The sequence below is a fragment of the Apteryx mantelli genome, chromosome 10, assembly GCF_036417845.1.
Source record: "Apteryx mantelli isolate bAptMan1 chromosome 10, bAptMan1.hap1, whole genome shotgun sequence".
In the NCBI taxonomy this organism is placed as follows: Eukaryota; Metazoa; Chordata; class Aves; order Apterygiformes; family Apterygidae; genus Apteryx; species Apteryx mantelli.
This window is the reverse complement of record NC_089987.1, coordinates 24208032-24219648: the sequence shown is the minus strand read 5'-3', so window position 1 is coordinate 24219648 and position 11617 is coordinate 24208032. Positions and strand designations below refer to the sequence as shown.

The following is an 11617-nucleotide window of genomic DNA, read 5'->3' as shown; positions in this document are numbered from 1 at the left end:
CAGGCCAGGGAGCCCAACGATCAGGCCCACCCGCACCCAGGCCTCCCGCAACATCCAGCAGCAGGGAGGTCTGGCGGCAGGAGGGCTCCGGGAAGCACACCGAGTTTCACCCGGCCTCAGCACCGGCCGCCCACAGGGACGTGGCGCCACTGAGGGCACCGTGAGCGCGGCAGGGCTCAGGCAGACCCAGGCGCAGTGGGACGCCGCGCAGTCACGGCCGGCCGGCAGCGGCGCGGGCGCTCGGCGCTGCACAAGCCAGCGGGCCAGCGCGGGCCCCGCCGCGCTCCGGTGCCCGGGCCCCTTTAAGGCGCGAGCCCGAGCCTCTCTGACGTCAGCGGGGTGGGCGCGCTGCGCGAGCCGCAGCGCCGTCGGCGTCGGAGCTGCGCGGCGCCGGTGAGTGCGGCCTCCCGCCTCGCTGCCGGGGGCGGCCGGGGCGACCGGCTGCGGGGCGGCGGCGTCCTGCGCGCGGCCCCCCTGGGGCCGGGGCTAGCCGTGCGCGCGGCGTCCGGGGTGGCTTTGGCCGTGCCGGGGGAGCCCGGGGCCCCCGGGCCCTGCGGTGCTGGTGCTCTGGGGGATGGGAGCTCTGGGGTGCTGGGCCCTGGTGCCCGGGGTGCTGGGTGCCCGGGGTGTCCAGGGTGCTGGGTGATCAGGGTTTCTGGGGTGCCCGGGGTGCCCGGGGTGTCCAGGGTGCTGGGTGCCCGGGGTGCTGGGCCCTGGTGCCCAGGGTTTCTGGGGTGCTGGGTGCCCGGGGTGCTGGGGCCTGCTCTCTGGGGTACTCAGGTCACCGGGGACCCTAGGGTGCTGGGGTTCTGCTGTCCTGGTTGTCTGGGGGACTGGAGGTTGGTGCTAGACTACCCACAGTGCTGGGGGCTCAGGGGTGTTGGGGCTGAGGTATTGCAGGTGACCAGGGTGCTGGGGGCCCTCGTGCCCGAGGTCTCTGGGGTCTCTAGCATCCTGTTGTCTGGGGTGCTGGGGGCCCCAGCGTCCAAGGCATCTGGGGTGGTGGGTGCGATGTGCAGGGAGGCCTAGTGTTTAACGTGTGAGCGCCTGGGGTGCCTGACATCTGCGGTGCCCAGTGCTGGGTGTCCTGTTCCATCAGCAGCTGTCTTGTCTCGCAGCATCCCGGTGCCTGTCCCTGCCTGACACTGGCGCGATCATGGCCGGGGCCCAGGGCTGCAGCGAGGGCAAGATCGCAGGGCTGTATGACTTGGAGCGCACGCTGGGCAAGGGCCACTTTGCCGTGGTGAAGCTCGCCCGCCATGTCTTCACGGGACAGCGGGTGGCTGTGAAGGTGATCGACAAGAGCAAGCTGGCAGGCGAGGCGGCGGGGCAGCTTCTGCAGGAGGTGCGCTGCATGAAGCTGGTGCAGCACCCCAACGTGGTGCGCCTCTACGAGGTCATTGACACCCACTCCAAACTCTACCTCATCCTGGAGCTGGGTGACGGCGGTGACATGTTTGACCACATCATGCGGCACGAGGGTGGCCTGGCTGAGGGACGCGCCAAGCACTACTTTGCACAGATCGTCCATGCCATCTCCTACTGCCACAAGCTACATGTGGTGCACCGTGACCTCAAGCCTGAGAATGTGGTCTTCTTCCAGGAGCAGGGGGTAGTTAAACTCACGGACTTTGGCTTCAGCAACCGATTCCAGCCTGGCAAGATGCTCACCACTAGCTGTGGCTCTCTGGCATACTCGGCACCTGAGATCCTGCTTGGAGATGAGTACGATGCACCGGCTGTTGGTAAGGGTGCAGCATGTGCCCATGTGTGATGGGAGCCGGCATTCGCCCTGGAGTTGTGCCTTTCTCGTGTGTGTGTGTGTGCGCGCGTGTGTGCATTTGCTCCTGTGTTAGCAGATGGGCTGTGACACGTAGATGCACTTGCTTGCTTGCACATAGTCTTCCTCTGCTTTTGCTGTCCTCTGCCTGGAGTCTGGCACTGCCAGTCTGGTGTCTGCGTACCTTGCAGCCTCAGGTTCCCTCTTGACTACATGCACTGGTGTAGCCTGATGATGAACAGGAGCTAGGAGTATCCAGACATCCGGTGCAGGTGGCACCACTAACCTTCCAGGGAAGAATCATGTGCCAGGGGGGCTAAAACTGCTCAGCCCTGCCCTTGCCACTGGAGTAGGAGGTTTTGCAGGGTGACTCTTCCTACTTAGACCTTCCCTGGAGAGCAGAACTCTTGGTAGGAAAAAGGCTGTAAATCTGCTGTAGTGTCCTCGAAGTGGGTACTACTGGGGTGTCAGTCAGGAGGAGCAGTTCTAGAAAGCAACTGATGGAAAAACAACACCAGTGGGGGTTTTTTTGTTTGTTTTGTTTTGTTTTGAGGTGTGATGCTGGAATGAAACCTGCTTGGGATACTGCTGTTTCTGAGGAGCTCAGAAAGTTTCCTCTGCTCCAGCCCTGCCCAGGGAGCATTTCTTCTCCATGGCTGGAGGCCAGCTGGGCTTCTTGCCCTGTGTTGTGGTGCTCTGGGTGGGGTGCTATTCCTCTCCCAGCCTGCCCAACTCTCCTGCCACAACACGAGTGGGGCTGCAGGGTCTGGAGGCACTGAGGAGAGTGTCTTTGCGAAAGGCCTCATGATGCTGGGGCACAGGGAGCCAGGCAGGCAGAGGCATGGTGCCGTGAGGCCCTGCTGGGACAGATGGGACGTGGGAGGGAAGGCTGGGCATGATGGGATCAGGGCCAGCTCTGCTGGAATTTGGGGCATGAGGATTTAGGAAAAAAAAAAACAAAAACACTGGGAGTCCTTAAGGAAAAAGTTCAGTTTCAGCATTGTGAAAGACGACTCCTAAACTGAAAACTGCTGTGGCTTAAAAGAGAAGGTAAAAGCATAAACTCATAGCTCTGCAAAAGCAAATAAAGCGAGGAAAACCGATGCAGATACAGAATTATAAAATGCAGGTACTTGACTTAAGAAGCTAAAAGTATTAATGAAAGCCCCTGGGCCTGTCTTCAGGATTTAAAAAAAAAAAGTCCGGCACTGGTATAGGTTGGCTGTAAGGGCATGGAGTTGCACACTGTGCATGAGCAGCAAGTTGCCCTAGGCTGGAGAAGAAGCGACAGCAAAACACATCCTGTTTGTGCAGGCATGGAGGGTGTTAAGACGGGACAGCTGAGCTGAATTGCTTAGTCCTGCCTGGTGGTAAAAGGGGCAGGATTACAGAGCCATTGCTGTCTGGTTTCACCAGGTTTGGAGCTTGGACAAAGCTGCAGCTCTGAAAGGGTAGAGAGCAGAGAGCTGCCTCTGCCCAGGCTAGCCATGGAGAGGTGGTACAGCGAATGTACCCAGCACAAAATGGTTTAAGGATAACTGTGTCCAGAAGAGACTTCTGGAAGGCGTTTAAAAAAAACCTGAGCCAAACAGCTCTGTTCAAAATTAGAGCGGCTAGGATTAAAGGGCTAGAAGGGGGGGAGAGCTGATGGGCTCTCATCCTAGAGGCAGCATTCCCAAACATGTCCCTTTGGAATCTGAATGGAGCTGGCCTAGGAGCTCCCCTGGGCGGAGGTGAAACTGCAAGATGATGTAAAAACGTATGGGTGTGTATGCAGAACCGCATCCCTATGCAAAGGGAGTTCCTGTTCCTCCTTGCTCACACAGTGCTGGAGGGAAGCTCCCCAGAGAGACTGGAGCAGGGATAAGTACTGTTAATGGGGAGGGAAGAGAGCAGGGAGCTTTGTGTGAGGCGCACGCGTGCGCGCGCACACACACACACACACGCATATATAGATATATATTGCATTCATATATTCCAGTCACAAGGGAGACATGTGCAGATGAATGCTCCTGTTGAGCATTGAGTGCTGCAACTGGCATCTGTCCTGATTTTGTCCCTGTCCCCAGAGGGTGAGCAGCAGCTGTGCTGGAGGGTGGTGACCTGGTCTGGGATGGTGTCCATGCAGCTGTATTTATCCTGGAGAGCCAGATCACAGCTGCCTGCCCAAAAGCTGAGAGAGGCTGGAGGGGCAGTTTGTCGTGCAAGATCAACTTTTGCTGACAGTGCTGGGTCCAGGGGAGGGGCCACAGGATACGAGGGCTTCAGGCAGGGCTAGCCCTGCACAGCACTGGCCCATGGGCAAGATGTAGAGCACCATAAAACAGTCTCTGTCTTTCAGAGGCCTGGACTCCCAGACTCAAGATCATCTCTGGAGGGCTCCTGGGAACCATCCCTCCCCATGCATGTCCAGGGTGGTCCCTTTCAGAGCAGGAACATCTCCTTCACTCTTGTGTCAGGTTGTTGTCAGGTACTGGCATGGCCTGGCTGTTAGATGCTTGCCCCCAGCAGCAAGCACCTTTCCTGTGTGGCACAGCCATCTGCAAGCCCTGCAAGGCTGTGCAGGCACAGCTTAGGGCACCTTCTCCATCAGGAGAGATGGACAGAGCCCTGCTCCCTCCTCTAGCAGTCCTGGCATGCCGCCTTCCTGTCCCTCCAGCAGTGTCCAAAGCCCAGCCTCTGTGGGGCCATGGGCAGGAGAAGGGTGTGAGAGCATCCGCTGCTCCCTGGCCTCCCATTGTCATGGCAGGAAGGACTTTTCCTTTTCCTGTGGCCACCATCCTGCTAAGCCAGGGCACTCCTGTGGGCTGTGCCCTGTCCTGCTCTAGCACCCTGAACACTGTAGACTGGGGCTGTACTGGAGCCCCTGGCTGTGCCATGAGATGGTAGGGTGAGAAATGGTGTTGCTGGGCTGGCCTGAGCCCCCAGGTCTGCTGCTTTCCTCCTCTTTGGCTGGGCCTGGTGAAGATTTGTGTAAGCACCAGGGTGTTCATCCTTGCCCTCCACCCCCCTGCACTGGGCTGTTTCCCAGAGGTGTTTCCTGGGGCCCTGTGCTTGGAGGGCTGTTTGTGAGCAGTGGGATTTCAAGAGCAGCTGCCAGCGCAGGAAGCGCCTGTCACATGCCAGGTTATTTATAGTCGGCAGGGGAGTGAGCATGAAGGCTGTTCCTCTCCAAGGGCTGCTTGTGGACTGCAGGGCCCTTGGGCACCAGTGCTTTTTGCACTGGACCTCTGGCAGCCTATACCCTTGTCTTGACTGCACCACAGGGCAACTGCCACTGCTTGAGCCTCAGACCCCAGAGGTGTGCCCAGCACACCCATGAGCAGTGCCCCTCCTAGTTGCTCCATCCATTCCTGCAGGCTGCTGTGCCCCGTTCTGCTGCCTGCCTGTGCAAATAGCAAATGCCCCTGTGCCGAGTGTGACCTGGAAAGCTGCCTGAAGCCACTCACATGAGTGACTTAACCTCAGCAACCCTGTCACTGGATGGCAGCCACTCTGGAGCACAGCTCCCTGGCCCTTTTCTTTGCAGGGTGCTTCTTGCCCCAGGGGTCCTTTCCCCTCATGTCCCAGTTCCTGGGCCCAAGTTCTGCTCTTGAGCTGAGTGAATGACCAAGCACGTGGTTTGAGGTCTCGGAAGCTGACTAGCAAAAGGATGGGCCCTTGTGCATTAGTGACTATCTGTGATGCTTTAGCTTCCCTGCCAAATCCCTTGGCCCTTTTCAGTGATCATCGGGATGCCGTCCTGTGCTCTCCTGGTCTGGGGCTGTAAGGGGAGTTGGGCAATGGGTATGAAACTGAGATGCTCTGACATCCCATAGCATATCAAAGAAAAGCTGGGGCACTTGCATGTTTGCATATGAAACAACCCAAGTGGTTTAATGCTTCTGCTGCTTGGGGAGATGTGGTTGCTGACTGTATGTGGTTGTACAAAACAGATTGTACCTACTTGAACTCCTGCTGTAACTGTGGGTGGGCATGTAACTGTGAGGGACAAGTAACTGTGTCTCGACCACAAGCAGTGACAGCTCTAGGGGAAGTGCCTGCACTCTCTGTTCCAGTCCCTGTGCTGTGCTGATGTCCTGCCCAGGGCAGGAGTGTGCCTGCTGCATTTGCGTAGCACCCTTCCCCATGCTTGCATGGAATACGCGCATGGACTGTCCCTTAAGCCCCACATTTGCCGAGAGGGCCCTGGCCTTCAGACACAAACGTGCTTGTTTTTGTGCCCACTGATGGATCTGGCCCTGTATCATGTAGTACCCATATGTCCTCTCTTGCATGTGAAAGGCCAACACACCTGGGCGTTTGCATCTGTGGGATGACACGTGCTCCTCTGTACATGAATATTGCATGCTGCTTCCTGCATACCATGTGCAAGCAGATGTGTGCACGCCCAGTCACACAGAAATACGCAGAAATGGCTACCCTACCCCTGGGCTTTAGTAGGAAGCTTTCACCCACATTTGGGAATGTGCACCAGAAGCCCCAGTCCCTCAGTGTGGCTTGTTGGGGCTGTACCCTGCCTGTACACTGTGTCCCTGCTGCTTCTGCTATGTGTAGCTAGGCCTGCCTTCGGTTGGAGCCTTTCCAAAGCGCATTCGTGCATTAAGACCCCAAGCACAGCCTAACTGCTGCCCTGTGGGATTCGGGGTCACACAATCCATGTTCCCATCTGTGCAATCCCCATGGTGTCCCTGTGTCAGTAAAGGGCACGGCTGAGTTGATCTGAGTAATTGCAGGTGACCTAAAATGGTGGCATGGGTCAGTGACAAGGAGGTGGATAGAGCATGGGGCAGTGGCTCAGGACTGGTCTCCATGTCCCTGCCTATGAAATGAGGATAACAACACAACCTCTTTTGTGAAGTGCCTTGAGACTGGCTCAGATTAGGGGATTGGGAAGGTCCTTCCCCCCCACCTTGGTGGGGCTGTAGTCCTGCTGTCTGTGGGGTAGGACCTGGGAGCCATCACCCCTGGGGAGCAACCTTGCAAGAGCCATTCCTGCCTGTGTTCTCTGCTCCGTTATTACCTGTTGGATCAGTACTGAGGGCAGATGCAGCAGGCATCCCCTCCAAAGGGCCCTGGTGTTTGAGCTCTCTCCTGCGCAGTGGAGGATGCAGTCTGAACACCTTCAGGCGCCAAGACTTGGCCCAGACCTGTTCTCCTGGAGAGTATGGGATCTCTGCATGAGCACAGACCTCGTTTCTGCTCTCACACTCTGCAGCCCCTATGGACACTAAGTGCTCAACAAAACCTGTGGAGCTGCTCCCCCCCAGGGCAATGCCAAAGGTCTGGGCTTTCCTTGTAGGTTCTCAAACCCAGCCTGGCAGCTGTGGCTGCATTGATCTTCTCAGAGGGGTTGCTGAGCTGCATCCTTCTCTTCCTCTTGCAGACATCTGGAGCTTGGGTGTCATCCTCTACATGCTGGTGTGTGGCCACCCACCCTTCCAGGAGGCCAACGACAGCGAGACGCTCACCATGATCATGGACTGTCGCTACACTGTCCCACCACACGTGTCAGCACAGTGCTCTGAGTACGCACCTCTCCCCACCCAATCCCCCCCTCACTGGCATGTTGGGCCTCCTGGCCCTAGTACAGCATGCCGCAGGTGGACACCCATCGGTGCTGCCTGACTCACTGCCCTTGTGGGTGGGTGCCCCATCCACGAAGGGGTGGGGATATTTGGAGGCTGGGTGGGCAATAAGCTGTGGTCTTGCAGCAGCTCTGGGGTGAGTGCTATCTGGTCTCAGATCGCAGCTGTGCTGGGTTGTGTTTTGCAGCCCTATGCATACACTCTACTGCTGGATTTGACACATGCCTTCTCCTGGCAGTCTCATCTCCAGGATGCTGCAGCGGGACCCCAAGCAGCGTGCCTCCCTGGAGCAGATTGAGAGCCACGCATGGCTGCAGGGGGTGGACCCGTCCCCCGCCAGCCACTCCCTGCTGCCCCTCACGTCACACAAGCGGGTGTCCAAGGAGGAGCATGACATCATCATCCAGGCCATGACATGTGGGAACATTGCAGACCGGGACACCATCCAGGAGTGAGTGATGGGGTGTGTCCCCACATGTGCAGTCAGTGTTGTCTGGCTGTCAGGTGGGAGGGAGCAGAGGGGATACTGAGGCAGGACTCCCTAAAGAAGAGCTCCTGAGGCTTGGGGGGCTGGGGGATGGTCCCTCCAAGCACATCTCCTGGGTAATGCATGGCTAGCAGCACTCCTTCATGCACTGATGTGGGTGCTGGGCTTGTCTCTCCCTTTCCTCCCCTCCCTGCCACATCCCCTAGGGCTCTCGAGGCTGACCGCTACAACCACATCACGGCTACGTACTTCCTGCTGGCGGAGAGGATGCTGAGGGAGAAGCAGGGCCACCGTCTAAGCCTTGTCTACAACCTGGCCAAGCAGGTCCAGAGCAGGTGAGCCCTGCTACTCCAGATCCCCATGCCCGGTGCCCCTGCCAACCTCATACTGGGCCCTCCAGTCCCACAGGCCAGAGCAGGCAATGGCCAGCCCTGGCACACTGCCCAAAGCCCAGACTGAGCACATTCTGCAGGTGCAGGGTGGAGAAAATGGTCCCCACAGGATACCAGGATGCCCATGTAGCCCCCACACAGGGTCCCTGCTGGCCCCACATCCCTGTTCATGCCTCAGACCTCACTGTTCCCCTGTGTCAGTGCATGGCCATGCTCCAGGCTGGACTGACTCTTCCATTCCCCCTATCTCTCAGGACCAACTTGTCGGACACTTTCAGCCCCATGGGCAGAACCAGCGACCTTTCACCGTTCACAGAGGTGCCAACCAGCCTCACCGCAGGTCCCGGCCCCCAGCCACCCTCCCTGCACATCAGGGGCAATGATGGAGATATCAGCCATGGAAGCAGGCAGCACGCTCGAGCACTGCTGAAGGCCCCCGTCATCGAGACAACTATTACCAAGAGTGCCCCGGCCCTGCAGCAGATCTGCGAGGAAGAGGAGGAAGATGAGGAGGAGGAGAGGAAACCCAGTGTGACTGAAAGGAAAAGTAGCTCATTGAACCAGGAGCAGATGCGAGACTTCCTGCACTCCAGGGCCTGCCGGTTGTCATGCCATGGGGAGGCACTGGGCTCAGGGGCAGAACCAGCTGCATGGCGTGAGGTGGGGGGCTGGGGCATGTGCCAGCCGGTGACAGATGCTCGGGGATGTGCTGCCTGGGATGGGAAGGGTGGGATCAGAGAAGGACATGAAGAGCTCAGGGCTGGCAGGTTCTCCCTGGAGATGCGGGGTGATGGAGCAGCAGGCAAAGCTGAGCCCACTGTGAAGAAGGAAGATGCTGAGCACAGGAACGCTTGGGCAGAGGCCCCCAAGGAAATGGGTGCTGTCCTGTCACCCAAGAGCTGTGAAAACCCTGGCGCTGGGGTCCCTCAGGCCCAGGGGGCAGAGACAACCTCCACTGCCCTGTTGGGCTCACTGGGGCCCGCAGACAAGTCCCAAGGGCCCCAGGCACCCACCATACCTTGCAGTCAAGCCAAGCCAGTGGCAGAGAGCTCCATCCCCGGCCCTGGGGGCACTGAGGCAGGTGCGGAGAATGTGATAAAGCTGGACCCAGGTAAAAACAAGAGTGCCAGCCTCAGAGACAGGATCCTGCAGTTTCCACTGTGTGAGAAAGCCCTGGCCTTCAAAATCCGGCCCAGCTCCAAGGAGAGCCTCCTGTCCCTGGGGCAGTTCAACTGTTGCCATGTGATTTAGGCCCAGGCTCAGGTTGTGAGGGAACCACCCCATTGCTGAGGATGTGAGTGTGGCTCCATGGCTGGGGTGCTGGCAGGCACGCACAGGGCTGAGAGCCTTCATGCTGCTTCAACCCTGCTCCCCTCTGTTTCATCCTTCCTTTGCCCCACAGAGCAGAGGCTGAGGGACTGGGGATGGGCATGCTACCCCTCCCATGTGGCCCTGCTCCACCTGCTTTGCCACCCCTTCCTGCAGTCCCCAACCTACCTGCTCTGTGCCACCTCCCACTGGCACCCAGGGCCTAGCACCCACCTTGGGTACCTGCAGCTGCTCCTTACAGGCTGGCTGGGCACCAAGCAGGAGGTAAGCTGGGACAGAGCATCCCCAGGGCACCCATCATGGCCAGAGGGAGCTGTCACCCTCTCTGGGTCATTGGGACAGCCCCCAATGCCCGGCAGAAAGCCCCATTTCCTCCATCTGGGCTAGAAATGAGGTTTGTGGTTGTTGTGCAGCTGGCAAATGCTGGTGCTACCCCTTTCCTTCCTACCCCTGGGCCCACCCCACACCAGGGTGGGGTTCCCTCCCTGCACAGGTTGGCATGCCCTGAAATGCCAGGGGTGAAGGGCTGCTTGGACATCTCCAGGGCCTAGCTGGCCACCAGTCCACCACTGGCTGGGGGATGGGGAGGCAGATGAACAACAACACATTTTTTAACTACTAGAAATAATTTTTTTAAATAGTCTATTTTAATGTAATTCAACAGAGATTGCTATATCCCCCTACCCATATCTGAGCACTCCCGGGATGGGGGTCCTGCCCCCAGCCCAGCAGCATGCGTGGCCCCAGGGCCAGGCTGTCTAGTCAGGCCACCCCCTTCCCAGGGGATGGCTCTGAGGCAATCACTTCTCCATCTGCAGTCCTCCCTGCCACCCTCCCCTGGGCTGGATGTGGGCACAAGCTGGGGCCAGGCACAGGCCTGCCCCATGTGTGCGCCCAATTGAATGCTGTCCTGCAGGCCTCCCTACACAGATAAGCTTTCTATTTATTATCTCTTTGTTTTCTTGCTGGCAAGAAATGAATAGTGACCAATGTGTGAGACAGAGTTCAGGCTGAGCTCTGTGTAGCATGCACTGAACGGATCAGAGCCGCTGGAAAGCAAAGTTCATCAGTCCAATAAAATGAGCTCTTGATTTCAAAGTAGTTGCTGTGTCTTGTCACTGGTCCCTGAGAAGCAAAACTGTTGCCATCCCATAGCCATTCCGTGGGGCAGGGCACCAGGGCTGGATGCTGTCCATGCAGGATACTGTGGAGCATCTGCCCAAGCCAAGTCCCTTGATCCTGGCAGAGCAGGGATTTTGAACGGGATCAAAGCAAATGGAGAAAGACAGTGCATAGCTCCCAGTAATATCTCTCCCCATCACCACTCTCCTACCTCAGCCCCAAAAGCCTTCCCTTGCTAGTCCTTGGCAGACGCTTGTTTCCCCAGCTCAGGGTGTCCTGCTGTATGTCCTTCTGATACTGCAAGGATGGGCAGGGATGTGGGACCATATCCTTCTTCTGGGCAACATCCCCTGTCTGTGCCTCTCTCTGCATCTGTTTCACAACAGGCTCTCTCCTGGGAGGGTGCAAGTGATGTATACACAGCCCACGGCCCTGACAAAGTCCTAGGCCTGCACGGTAGTGAGAGCTGCCCACCCCCGCTTCCCCTGGGAAGCCTGGGTTTCTCTAGCAGACAGCAGTAGGACCTAGAGATTGGAGCAGGGGTGGGAGGGTCCTGGGTAGCTGAGCTCTTCTGGTGGTGGGAAGGCAGTGAGGCCTCGCGGCTAGAACTGGGGTGGGGGTAGCCCATCAGCCAGGCTCCCTGGGATGGGTGCAGGGACTGGAGCCCCTCTTCTCTCCCTGCCAAAACTCTGGGATGAGCACAGGAGTGGAGGGAGCTAGAGGGGAGCAGTGCACAAAGGCAGAGGACAGGGAAGGACAAGAGAGTGGAACGGAGTTTTCTTCTCTCTCCTGTTCATGCCCTGGCCCCAGGTGTCTCCTGGGTTTCTGTCTGCGGAGGGACAAGCAAGACAGACTTTTCCACAAAGCTCTTCCTCCCCAGAGCCCTATGTATGGAGGAGCCTGACAGGCTGATCCGGTG

General features: G+C 58.2%; 1 protein-coding gene across 2 annotated transcripts; it reads left to right on the top strand.

Annotated features, from left to right (window-relative positions):
- The first annotated feature begins 372 nt into the window (after nt 1-372).
- Nucleotides 373-11408, top strand: LOC106484537 (SNF-related serine/threonine-protein kinase-like). Of its 2 annotated transcripts, none has more exons than XM_067302769.1 (6): nt 373-393; nt 1119-1745; nt 7167-7308; nt 7607-7819; nt 8062-8190; nt 8502-11408. In XM_067302769.1, the coding sequence occupies exons 2-6, from the start codon at nt 1157-1159 to the stop codon at nt 9496-9498; spliced, it is 2070 nt and encodes a 689-aa protein (XP_067158870.1). In that variant the 5' UTR covers nt 373-393; nt 1119-1156; the 3' UTR covers nt 9499-11408. The 2 variants fall into 2 exon arrangements, with proteins under 2 accessions (XP_067158870.1, XP_067158871.1); XM_067302770.1 differs by lacking the exon at nt 373-393 and adding an exon at nt 498-562.
- The last annotated feature ends 209 nt before the right edge of the window (nt 11409-11617 follow it).